Source organism: Antechinus flavipes, chromosome 1 (assembly GCF_016432865.1).
Source record: "Antechinus flavipes isolate AdamAnt ecotype Samford, QLD, Australia chromosome 1, AdamAnt_v2, whole genome shotgun sequence".
In the NCBI taxonomy this organism is placed as follows: domain Eukaryota; kingdom Metazoa; phylum Chordata; class Mammalia; order Dasyuromorphia; family Dasyuridae; genus Antechinus; species Antechinus flavipes.
The window spans coordinates 636151141-636165341 of NC_067398.1; the positions used below are offsets into that span (position 1 = coordinate 636151141).

Genomic DNA, 14201 nt, shown 5'->3' on the forward strand with positions numbered 1-14201 from the left:
GTAGCTTCATAGGGGCAGGGCAGAGGGAAAAGGTGTTTATTTTGCATGAAAAGAAAGAGGGAAACAATGTAAAGGGAAGTATCCCTCTCAACCAAGACTTACTTTAATAAGGACCAGTTACACAATTACTATATGTGTAGCCTTAAATTGAGTTCTGAAGAAATAAAGCAACCTGAAAAACGAATTTTTGACCTCAGGGAATTTACAAACCAGTTGGAAGATATCACTATAAACATTTATATAATACAAAATAATATGCCATACGTCATAAAAGAATCACTATTGTAGAGTGGAAAGAAAAGTAGTTTAGGAGTCGGAAAGACTGACTATGAACTTAAAAATCACATAACCTCTTAGTCTGCTTCCCTAAGACTATAAATTAAAGATATTCATTACTAGAAGTAATTTTCTTACTTCAAATTTCCTCGACCAATGAAATCAAAAGTCTGTTCCTTCCTGTCCATGTCCACTTTTCAAAAGACATAAGGATATTCATATTTATGTATATATATATATGTATAAATATATATTCATGTACATGTGGATTTGTAATATGTGTTATATTCAATTATCTGAATAGGTGTACATATATATACACATATATATGTGCACATATATATGCATGTATATATTATATATATATATATATATATTTTATATTATTACATATATTACTTATATATGCATATCTATATATACATACACACAGTCTAAGGAAGGAAAAGTCATTATACTATTAATGAAAGATCATTACTGATTAAAGGATAGGGAGTAATAAAGGAATATTTTTTTGGGAGAAGATACACATTTTAGCTGAACAGTAAAGGAAGGATAGCATTTCAATACATAAAGTTAGATAGTTTATATACATAAGAAAGTGTATGAATGAAGGTACATAGAGAGTGAAGTATGAGGGATGTAGGGTAATGGTGAATGGTAAAGGTTGGCTGCAGTATAGAGAATGTGTGGGAAAACCAGAAGATAATCTTAGAATGGTAAAATGGTATCAGATTTCAGAAAGGACTACCTGTTTTATCCTATAGATAATATGGAATTATAAAACAATTCTGAGAAGAATAAAATAATGAGGAGTATGAATAAAATCAATCTGGAAACATGTAAAGAATGGAAAGGAATTGACAAATTTTAGTGGAGGTAGGAATATCTATTAGGGGGATAATGCAATTGTTTAGGTTAGTGGCAATGAAAGTCCACACTTTCAAGTTCAAGTGAGAAGAGATGATATAGGCTATAAATATTTCAGGTATGAATAAACAGGATTCAGAATTGATTGCACATCAAAAATAAAAGTAAAGAATGATTCAAAGATAATATCAAGTTTGGGAGATTTGGTGAATAGTATTGTTAACTTGATAAATAGGGAGGTCAGAAAAGGAGCAGATCTTGGAGATACAAGACAATACATTTCATTCTGATATTGTTGAATTTTGAAAGCTAATGGGACATCTAGGGTTAGGGGCAGGTAGCTAGCTGACAGTTTGTCCTGTAATATTAAAGCATAAAAAAGCAGGGTTATAGCCTCAGCTCTGAGCCTTATCCAGGGTGAGTCACTAGCTATACTATGGAAGTGAAGGAGATTACTTGATGACAGAGTTTAAAAATGGAAGGAGAATAAGCATTTATACATGCAACTATGTGAGAGCCATTGTGCTAAGTACTATTTAAAAAAAAAACAAATATGATTTCATTTTCTTCTCACAAAAATCTTATGAAATAGGTGCTATTATTATCTTCATTTTTTGTTTTAGGGAACTGAGGCAGATGACTTGTTTAATATCACACAGCTAATTATTGTCTGAGACTCATTTTGAATTCATCTTCCCAGTTCCATGTCCAGAATTATGTCCATTGTAGCACTGACTACCACAAGAATAGTATGAAGGATTGAAACCTGAGGAACATGAATTTTGTGGGAGTGAAAAAAAAGAGGAATTTCCAGTAAAGTATAAAGAAAATAAGGCAAAATAAAGAAATTGTGCCTCAGAATCAATCAATCAATGAATCAACAAGCTACTATATGTCAGGAATTTGAAAATCAGTTAATAATATCAAATACTGTGGAAGACACAAAGGCGATAGAAGACAATTCTATTGGGATTATTGAAAAAGAGCTCACAGTGGCTGTTCTGAAGATAGTGTTAGTAGGATGCTAGAAAAAAGAAAACTAGATTGTGAAGATCTGAGGAATGAAAAAGCAGTTGCAATAGGAAGCACCAAATATTTTCAGAAAAGTATGGCTATGAAAGGGAGAATGGGAGAACAAAGGTTATTTGATAGCCATATGATGTATTTAAAATAAGGACAAGCTTAGGAAAGCTTGGAGGAGGCCAGAGTTTAGGAAGAAGGAATCATTGAAGAAGAAGTAATTGAAAGTAACTGAGAAAAAATGTCACCAAATGTAGTGAATGACAGGAGTTATCAATAGTATACTATCAAGGGCATAACTTTCTAAAAGACAGGAATTGAATGAGTGAAGAAATTGAGGATTAAGGATGGAATGAAGATCACAATGGAAAATAAAATCTTTTGTCTTTTCTCCATTTGGCATATTTCTCCATGATTTCTAAAATATGTGAGAAATGGGATTAAATAATCTTTATAGTCTTTTACAATTTCAGGATTCTATATTTAATAGTATATATGAGTAATATACATATGTATGAATATATGTTCTATATGTGTATATTTCTATAAAGAATTTATATATCCATTACACATATATGTAATGGCTATATATGTGTATGTGTGTATATATATATATGTATACATATATATACACACACACATGTATGGAGATATATATGTATGAATATATATATACATTATTTCTATCATCAAGGTATTGTTCTAGATGTTAAGGATATAAAAATGAAACAAACTATAGTCCCTAATATCAAGAAAGGCACATTCTACTGAAAAAAAGGAGTAGATACATTAAATATAAACACATAAACCTATCAATTATTCATACCTCTCTTTCTCTTTCTCAGATAATCTAAGAAATAAGGTGGCATTACTATATATATATATATATATATATACACATATGTATACGTGTGTGTGTATATATATATATATATATATAAAGATAGATAGATACACACACACGCACACACACACACACACACACACACACACACACACACACATATATATAGTCTCTCTCTGAGGGGATTTTTGCAATGTCTTAAGGAGAGGAAATTTGTATTAACTAATCTTTGTCTCTAAATTATCTCAAACAAAGCCATGAATTTTTTTGGTGTGTGTATGTGTTCAGTAGTTTCAGTCATGTCCTACTGTTCCTAATCCCATGAGAAAGGCAGAGTATCTAGCCATCTTTCAAATATTATTTTTCCCAGATAGAATACTGAGTTGAAAGGAGGTGTGTTATTGTTCAGGGAAATGTCATAATTTAAAAAAGAATCTCCTTCCCTTCAGTCTAGTAAACAGCCTACTATGGAAAACTATAGGAGCTCCCCACCTCTCCTTTGCCCCACCTTCCAGGTGAAAAATTCCAGGCTTTTGAGGTAGGAAGCAGGTTAGATGGTCTCTTGCCTCTCTAAAGACCTAGTTTAAGTATTTATTCACCAAACTTTAGTAGTCAAAGAATATTTAGAACATTTATAAGTTTATTCCAAATGAAATTTTCCACCTAATAATATCATTTCATTTAATTCTGAGTGGTTATTTATTTTATTTTTGTCAAAAGTCAAAAGTGAAAGCAGATTAGGCAACACTTATACCCTGACTTCCTATCAATTGTTATAAATACTTCAATGTTCAACAAAATACTTCAATGTCTCATAAAGAAGCAAACTTTCTTATATTCAAAAATATTTAGACAGTTTCTTGGAATGTTGCATCAAAATATCTGTTCTGGGTAGAAGATGGACTCTTTTTTGTCTTGGACTATCATTTTCATAAGTAGAAAAAAAACTGTTTTAGGGAAACGCACTATTAAGTTTTTGCCATTGTTTTCTAAGGGACACCAGGGTGGCTACCTTGTTCAAGCCGCCTTGCAGAGTAGCTACATTGCAAATGCTTTGTCAATTTGAATTTTCATCTTTCATAGACTTAGAAGAAACTTATATAAGATCTACCTCAGTTTTTTAAATTTGAAAGTGAAGAGATAAATCTAGATTTAAGTGACTCATCCATAGTTACATGTTTTATTAAAAAGCTGAAATTTGAATCCTAGTTTTCTGACTCCAAACCTGGATCCTTCTCATTATATGAGGTTAGAAAAGCACTGGACATAAGAAGACAGTCCACTAAATGGGCTTTCTTTCTACTCTACTTACTTTCTTTCCAAATAGCATTCTGAACAGGTTTTCAGCTAAGAAAGAGTGAAACTAGAAAAACTGATGAGAAAGCAGCATTGACTGGGAAAAGTCTGAAAATGGTCATTACCCAAGCTTACCTAAACATTCTTTCATTGACTTCTTCTTCCAAAGCTCTTGCATCACATGAGACTACCCCAAAGGAACCCACAGGCTGATGGGTAATTGGGAATACATTTTGTTTAGAAGAAAGTCCAACCTTAGCAGGAGCTTCCTTAACCACTGAGGAAAAAGGAAGACACGTAGCTGTGCAGGAAACAGATAAATTAACCACTTCCACAGTCTTTCTTGTGTCCAATGTCAGTGCCTCAGTGCTGGCCAAATGGAAGTTATTGCTATTAGCAACATGTTTAGATTCAAAGTTTTCAAAGCACTGATAATCAATGCCATGGACCTCTGGGCTGTGGTTGACCATGACGACTTCATTTAGATCAACTTCCTGCAAAATATGGCACCCTTCTTGGGTAGGGACATCATCACCAGTGCAAGAGTCCCTTCTTTTGTCTTTGTTTGCATCTGGCATGACAGTTTCAGTAGAAGAACTACAGGGAAATTCAGACACCTGATGGATGGATTGGGGGAAATTCTCAATTGCTGAGATGTTGATATTAGAAAATATGTCATTTTTAGTCTTTGAAACTTCAGATCCAGTCTGTGGATTTTCCAGTAGATCTTTATTAGAAACATCATCCTGGATAGTATCTACTTTAGAGACATGAAGTGTGTCTAAAGTCAGTTCTTTGGTTTGAGCCGTGGAAGAGTACTCAGCTCCTCCAACAAAAGGTTTTTCATTGCCCACTGGTTCACTATAGGTGAAACTACAATGCCCAAAAAGAAAATTTGGATTATCATTAACCTTTGCTAAGTCCATGTAGCCCTTATCTTCCTGTGGATGATCTGTGTTATAAGCCATCTCCTCTAGTGAAGGGAAGACTTCACAGTCATGTTTTGGAGGGTCATTTTGAAACCCAGGAAAGTTCCTAATGGAATTTATGTTTCTGCCCTCATGCTGGTTTTCTTCAAGAGATTTCTGAAAGTGACCATCCAAGGTCTCCAAATTCCCTTGATCGCTTTTGGATATGTCATTGTCCTCTGCCAACTCCTCTGGGCTACTTATCTGAGGAGCTGACACAGACTTAGTTAGCTTGTTAAGTGCTACTTCTCTCTCATCCTCCTCAAAAGGCAAAGAGCTAATGGAGGTCAGGGAAGCTTGGATACCACTAGGCAAGCTTGTATTGCTTTCCGTGTGGCCGCCTTCTAAGGAATTTCTGTGGATAGCATGCCTTCTTACCAGCTGGTGCAAAACCTCTCGGTCACTGGGCAATTCCAGAGCCCTACTGCGGGCCTCAGACCAAGCCACAGAGCTTGGTTCACTTTCAATGCCTGAGTCAGAGATAACTGAAGATGATCTTTTGATGGTCCCAGACAAGGCAGATAACACTTCCCGTTCATTACTCTTTGGATCCCTTGGTAGTGACTTCACATCCAATGGATCTCTTGGCATTGGGCTTAATGAATCAGTTGAATTCACTGGAAGATGTTTCAGGGATAGCAATGTGGTTTTATTCTCTTGATTCTCCTTCTTACTTAAATCATGTGATACAACTTTGTCTGTGGAGACAACATTCTCAGAGGCAGGAAATGCAGCTGCTTCATCTGAGACAGTCCTGATGTAATTATCTATAGGTGTGCTGGTCTCATAATGAGGAGCAGCTACTAACCCAGGTTCAGCATTATCAGGGTGCTTATTGCTGGGGTTCATTTCGATGTATGTCAAGCAAGATGCCAGATTACTATCTCCAGCCACAGTCTGTTCAGATCTACTCAAGTCTGGTACAGAGTGTGTTAAAACAATTGGCCTGAAGTCAGTTGCAGGATCAACAGCACAAGGTACTGTAGACTCTTCAGGTAAACCCATTTCATCTTGGGTTTCACCAATTGTCAAGTATACCTGAGATACTGAACTAGGAGGTGAGTATCTGTCCATGGATACATCCCCACCTGTAACAGGACACAGATAGTCCACTTCAAAGTTCCATGGTAAAAAAGCATCTTCCCTGAATGTTCTCTCAGAAGTTGCATTAGCGTTTGATTGTTGACCCTTCTCTTTTTCCTTTTGTTCCACTTTTTGGCAAGTTTTAACAGGAGAAATAACATTTGGGGAAATCCCCAGGTAATGCCCTAAAGGAAAAGATACAAAGTGTCATATTTTATTTAGGTAAATTGTAGAAGCTTTCAAACTATCAAATATTCTCTTACCAAAAATATCTACATTATGTTCTACATTATGTCATCATTTTGTGTTTGATTCAATTGATTCAGCTCAATTCAATTGAAGAACGATGGATTAAATAATGACTAGTGAAGTGCTATAATAAGGGAGAGAGAAAGCTTTGAAATTAAGAGGGTTCTTTTCTTCAAAGAACTAATTGCTCTATGAGTCAGAAGGCCTAGGTTAGAGAGGTCTGGCTCTCAAGCTTATTAGCTCTATGGTCTTTAAATAAGACACTTCATGTCTTTGTGGCTTATTTTCTTTTTCTGTAAAATGGGAAAAATAATACTTGCACCTCTAACCCACATGATTGTTCTGGGACCCATTGAAATCACATTTAAGACTATTTCATGCAACCATTAAGTAATAAAGAAATGAGTGCTGGGGCAGCTAGGTAGCGCAGTGTATAGAGCACCAGCCCTGATGTCAGAAGGATCTGAGTTCAAACCTAGTCTCAGATACTTAACACTTCCTAGCTGTATGACCCTGAGCATGTCATTTAACCCCAATTGCCACAGGAGAAAAAAAGAAAGACATGAGTGCTGTTATTCAGAATTGTGTTGGAGCCACAAAGAGACAATTGATAAATCTTCAGTGTAAGCAAGCAATTGCCCCTCAGAAATCAACAAATTATGGCTTGATTTACTGTTTTATTAATTGCATTTTTATATTTAAAAGTACTTTTTTTCTAATTACTTGTAAAGATGGATTAATTATACAATCTTTAGAAAAGTGATGAATATAATGCAATTAATTGTATTATGTGCTCTTCCACACATATCCCACAACCCCTTCCCAAGAGTCAGGTGTTAAAAATTTACCAATACACTCCTGGTTACAAACAATGTAAAATTATGAATTATTCCTCCAAATTTTCAAAAGACTTTAAAATGAGTTTAATGATACTTTATTTTCAAACCTCTCATTTTAGGGATGAAGAAACTGAGACTTGCCTAAGAGCTATCTTTCTAGACTTGTTCACATCATTGCCTCTCCTTTAATCTGTGTTCCAGCCACATACATCTCTATTTGCTGTTTTCTTTCCGTGAGGTTCTATTTCCCATCTGTGTGTTTTAATAAAGGCTTTTCCTTGTATATGAAATGCATTCTCTCCTCACGCGTACATATTGCAATATCTATCTTCTTTCAAAACTCAGTTCAAATGTGCATTTTCAACACTTGGCCTTTTCTGACTCTCCAGTTTTTACAATCCCCTCTCAATAATTTTGTATGCTGAGTACTTATAAATATGCATATAATTCCCCAGAAAAATGAAGGCCAGAACTTTTCCCATTTTTTCTATCTCCAATGTTGAGTACTGTACTTGGTACATAACAAAAGCTTAGTAATGCTTATTGAAATGAAGTTAAATGAAATGAATTAATCCTTCCAAGGTCACAGGACTGGGATGTAAGCTTTAGTCACAGGACTATTTCTCAACTGAAAGTATTTTAGCCATAATTGACCTTTTACAAATGAGGAAAGCAAGGCAATGATATATTCAATTTATTTGCCCATTGTCACATTCCTAGTAAATGTCTGAAGTGGTATTTGGCCCAATTTTTCTTGGCTCCAAATCCATTGCTCTACTCATCATTTCCCACATTCTTCTCTTCTAATTCAATTCCAAATTTGACCTTTACTTATTACTTATACTACATGCTTTCTGTCTGGAAAAGTCTCTAAAAATCCAAAAAAAGGCACCATAAAAACGATGGTGATATCATTGTTGTTATTTCCACAAGGAAGCAAAAGAACTTACATTAATAAGCTCCACTATTAACTCATCCCCAGCAAGGAAAACCAGTAGCTTTTATTCAAGGCATTACCACTAGATGTCAGACAAGCATAGAGAACCAGTCACATTCTCCTTCAAGTGATCCCAGCACCAGTGTGCAGCTTTCTCTTTTCTTCTTTCTTCAGATGATACTTGGTCTGCTTTTCTAAACATTATTGTAATCTAACCATTGTGGAGGCAAGCTTGGACATAAATTACTTCTACTTGTATTTTATCTGAAATACAACTTTCCGCATTCTGTCTCTCCATCAGTCTATCTCCTCTTCCTTCTCTCTCTGTCTCTGTCTCTCCTCTTTTTTTTTTTTTTCTGTTTCTCTTTGTCTCCATTTCTCTCTGTCTTTCCTATTTCTCTCTGTGTCTCTCCCCCATCTTTTTTTCTGTTTCTCTCTCTGTCTTTATCGGTCTCTGTTTTTGTCTGTTGGTTTGTTTTTCTCTCTCAGTCTCTGTCTTCTCTGCTTCTGTGTGTCACTCATACTCTTAAAAAAAGAAAACCTTTTAGATAAGAGATAACACATGTGGTAGGAGATATTCTCTCTCTCTCTCTCTCTCTCTCTCTCTCTCTCTCTCTCTCTCTCTCTCTCTCTCTCTCTCTCTTTCTCTCCACTTCTTCCTCCTTCTCCTCTTCTCTCTGTCTCTGTCTGTATTTCTCTCTGTCTCTGTCTGTCACTCATACTCTTAAAAAAAAGAACCTTTTAGCTAGAGATAACACATGTGATAGGGGACAATTAGTTGGTACAATGGACAGAATGCTGGATCTGGAGTCAGGAAGACTTGGCTTTCTGAGTTCAAATCTGCCCTCAGATACTTAGTAGCTGTGTGATTCTGGGCAACTTGCTTAACTCTGTTTGCCTCAGTTTCCTCTCTACAAAATGGGCTGGAGAAGGAAACAGCAAACCAATCAAGTGTCCTTGCTAAGAAAATCCCTAAAAGGGGTCACAAAAAGTCAGACATGAATGAAATGATTGAACAACACACATCAATCAACAAGCATTGATTTAAAAATTGACATATTCCATTGCTTTATGAGGCAGTTGGAATACAGAAATGAAACTGCCTTTTGCCTTCAAAGTAAAGTATATTATAAAAAACTACATATACATATATAGATATAAAATGTGCACAAGGCAATATGGAGGCAAAAGTTAAGGAAAGTGGTCCAATAGATACAATGCAGGATTTGAAGTCAGAAAAACCTGAATTCAAACCCAGCCTTAGACAAATTAGCTGTGGGACTCTGGGCTAATGTCTGTGCCTTTTTATATTCAGCTTCCTCATCCATAAAATGCTGGTGAAATAGCACCTGCCTCTTAGATAGTTATGAGGATCAAAAAAGACATTTCTAAAAATGCTTTGCAAACTTTAAAGCACTTTATAAATGCCAGATAACATTTATAAGTGTTAAGTATGTAGATGGATAAATAAAAGTCAATTGGAGGAATGGCACTTGAGGTGAACTTCAAATTGAATTAGGGATTGTCAGAGGCAGATTGAAAAAGAAATAGTGTACAATTTCCTTTCCAAAGATTTAGAGATTGAAGATAGAATGTCTTTTCTGAGTATCAACAAAAAAGATTAATTTAGCTAGGTTAGAGTGCAATAAGGAATACAATAAGCTCACATTGGTAATCTTTCACCATGTGAAAAACTTAAAATCTAAACAAAAGAGTTTGCTTATCACAGAAAGAGAGAATGAAGGGGGTAGGGGGGCTGCACAGCCCAAATAGAGAGCTTGGACTTGCGGTTATGAAGAGAGAGAGAGATATAGGCACAGAGACAGAGACAGAGAGATGGAGAACATTTAATTCATAGAAAGTTAGGGAACTAATTCATGTGTGCACAAGTTGCAAACTCTGGCATATCTTAGCAAGGTAGAAAGCTTTCAAGTTTAAGTGCAGTGAAAGAGTGTGTTATAGTTTCTTAAGAGTCAGTGCAGCTAAACTGGAGATGACTTTAGCTAATTTGACTGCATGGCAGAAATTTTTCCACTCCTATAATGCTCAAAAGCAGCCTTGGTGCACTAAGAAAATTAAGTTTTAAATATTGAAATCTATGGGACTGAAAATTTCTCAATAGGAACTAGCTAGTGATCATAGTTATTGGACAGTCCAGTTACAGAGCTGGAATTTCTGTCAAGAAGACATGTGAAAAAAGACACTATGCATATAAAGAAAGAACTAATAAATAGAAATATTTATAGAATAACTGCATATATATTATATGTATATTATATATGCACAGATATATACACATTTGTGTCTAATTGCAACCATCATGTGGATGAGGAGACAAAGAAAAAAAAGAAATTTACATCACAATTTTGTTGTATATTTGAAAGGAATAGCAGGTGATGAGTAATAAATTTGCAACCACAATCATCTTTAAAAAAAAAAAAACTGTACTATGTTATAGAAGTGTTTGTTTTATTCCATAAATAAAAATAAAATTCAGGTTAAAAAAAAATTTGACTTAGAATCCAACCTCAAATACTTATGAAATGGGTCTCCTGGGCAAGTCACTTCACTTCTTATCTGTCTCAGTTTCCTTATCTTTAAAATGGGGATAATAATAATAACTTCCTTGCAGGAATCAAATGAGATCCCTGTGATGATCAAGTGAGCTAATATTTGTAAAGTAAATGTTAAAATATTATATAAATATTATTATTATTACCACTAATATTTAATGTACTGGAAGTATGGTAGAGTTGAATAGTGGATTTAGAGTCAGGAATGATAGAGGTCCCAATCTGTCCTCACTAACTTAATAGTAGTTTTACATCAAGCAAAGCATTTAATTACCTTCAGTCCCCTCATTTGCAAAATATAAATAATAATATTCCATATTTCATGTGGTTTTTATGAGGATCAATTGTGATACTGTGTATTAAAACTATTGGAAAGCTTTGAGTATTACTTAGCAATAATAGCTATTATATAATTATATATATGTGATATTATATAATAGCAATTATACTATTTAACAATAGTATAATTTTCCATCATCTTTTCTTTTTCTACTTTATTTATAAAGAGAGACCATAGAATAACCATGTTGATAATTAGAAGATATAGGATACCAATATATATCATTGAAAAAACCCTCAATTAAACCAGTTTTCAGGAAAAAAAAATCATGTGTATAAACTTTTCTTTCTTTCTGAATTGATGGATCAGTAATAATAGTTGTCCTTTAGTTAATATGATAGAGTTCTCAAAGTCTTTTTATTAAAACTTTTAAAATGATGGGCAGATATTGTAAATTAACATATTAGGAAACAGGGACTAAGGGAAAAATAAATAAAACAGAAAATGTCCATTGGAAGAAATCTCAGATATAATCAATATTAACTGATGATATACTGGAACTATGCAAATCAACTCACTTGACCTGATTGTTAAATTTAGAATTTAAAAAATGCTTCAAAAAAGAGGAATTGTTTTATTTTTTGTTGATTTTTACATTTAATAGAGTGATGGAGAAAAAGTAGTGATGCAGATTAAGTTTGAGTATGTCATGTATAATTTTTTTTTTCCCTTGGAAAATCACTCATTAAACGCAATACTGAATCCAAGCCACACTTGAACTGAAATCTATTCTGTAATATCCTGGACAAATGGTTTTAGAGATTGTGCTAGAGCAGTGATAAGCAACTCACAATATCTGGAAACAGCTCATTTTACTATTGGAAAGCCTTAATTATAAAGATTTTGCTTAAATCTGACATTCTCCAAATATTGCTCATTGCTCTTTTAGTTCTGCTAACTGGAACACAAGCAGCACAAGACTCTGATGGTTCATCATATTCTTAAAGGCAGTGATCATGTTTCCCTACAATGTTTTTTTCTTCATCTAGGGTCTTGATATTGCAAATTTCTTTGACCTAAGCTAACATGACATTTTTTCTAACTGTCTTGTTATCCTGGTTCCTCCCCTTGGGCTCCTTTCCAAGTTGACAGTTTCCTTACCAAAACAAGTCACCTAGAACTGAACATAATTTTCTAGATATGTCATGATGAAGGTAGAATACAACAGAACAACTATTTATCCTATTTTTGTACACTATTCTATATATTTACATTAGTCAAAAGTCATGTTACCTTTTTTAACACTATATTGTGCTAACTAATTTTGAGCTTTAGGTCTTTAAAAACATACAAGCCATTTTCATAAGAAGCAATGTTGAAGTAGATTTTCAAAATTTTGTATTTATGACTTGCCTGACAATTGTTTTAACATTGCATAGATACATCTGCTAATTGCCCTTTATGAGCAATATTCATAGGTATGTCTTCATATTTAGAGCTCTGATTCCATAAACTTCCTTTTTAAATGTGTATTTTCACTGTTCCTATTGCATATAGAATAAAATGCAAACTCAACCTGACATTCAATGTCCTTTTAAATATGGTTCCAATGTAACTTTCAAGCTTTATTTCACACTATTCTGCTTCATTTATTCTTTGTTTTAGCCAAACTGAACTTGTCATTTCATGATCTCATGTTCACTTCCATCTTTCCAAATTTCTTCCTATTAATTATGATAATTTCAATGATTTTAGGGCCTAAGTTCAAATCTTGCCTCTGATGTTTACTACCTAGTAGACCTTGAGCAAGTATATATATTTTCATCACTTTGGCTCTCTAATTGGCCAATAATATGTCCCAGTCCAAGTCTCACTGGCTTACTGTGGAGACATTTTGGTGGCTGGAAGTTAGTTATACAGAGCAATTATTTCCATTGTGGCCAGAAACTCCAAGGGTCTTTCCCTTCTGTGAAGGCAAACTGGGCCATCTTTTGTCTCAATTTTTACCTAGCCTTTAATCACTAAATGAGTATTATCGCATATAAACTGAGAGCTGGGAAATATATAAAAAAGGCCAAGGTCTTCTACCACAATTGGGCAATGACCAATTGTCCTGATCTATATTTGGCCATTGGATTCTAATGATTCTGGAGGAGAAAGTGCAGCGATGACTTTGCACAGCTTTGCCTCATTTAAATCCACTTTACTTGCAAGTCAAAACATCATGCTTCTGATGCCACTGATACTCTTTGAGAACAAAGGACCATTGATACCAACAATAACAAGCATAAACTTTCATGGAATTAAGTTTACTCATCCTTCTGAGGGCCTCCTGGGTCCAAGTAAATGACATTATATCATAAAATAAAATTTTGTTCCATGAGCAGATGGAAACAGTTATCCTTTTATACATACACACACACACACACACACACACACATACACACACATGTGCGTGTGCACACACACATACTGCTGTTCAGATCTGTGTAATTTGCAACATCTTCAGCTCTTCTTATAGTCTTTAAAGCTGTTATTAGTTCACGACTATTTTATTCTTCATTTGGAATTGATGATAAAAACTCTGAAATATGGCAAAATTTTGAGAACTTTCATAAGAATATTTAAGCCCCAGACTTTCTATTCTAAACTAGATGATTTGAATGAGAGAGATATTTCTCTATCAGGTATTTTACCTCTGAGCAACTGTTTAAACAAACTGAATACAGAAAGTTTCTAACAGAGTTGAATCTTAAACACAACATTGAAGAACTTGATTTATTTCAATAGTGTACCTGGTTTATCCTACAAGACTATAATACTTTCAATGGAAGAGATTGCATTGATTTTCATCTTTGTTTTACAGGTATAGTGACCTTCAGATAGTATGTAGCTGATAAATATTTGTTCAATGAAAATGCATTGAGCTTCACTGAAATGGGATAAAAATGATTGATGTTGATGAT

General features: G+C 34.3%; 1 protein-coding gene across 6 annotated transcripts in view; it reads right to left on the reverse strand.

The window, feature by feature from the left end:
• FAM135B (family with sequence similarity 135 member B) overlaps positions 1-14201 on the reverse strand; it is a 500817-nt gene that overhangs the window by 13981 nt on the left and 472635 nt on the right. For all 6 annotated transcript variants that reach the window (XM_051971132.1, XM_051971134.1, XM_051971135.1 and 3 more), the window contains one exon: positions 4442-6542. In XM_051971132.1, coding sequence (XP_051827092.1) covers positions 4442-6542 — 2101 coding nt within the window. The remainder of the gene's footprint in view (positions 1-4441; positions 6543-14201) is intronic.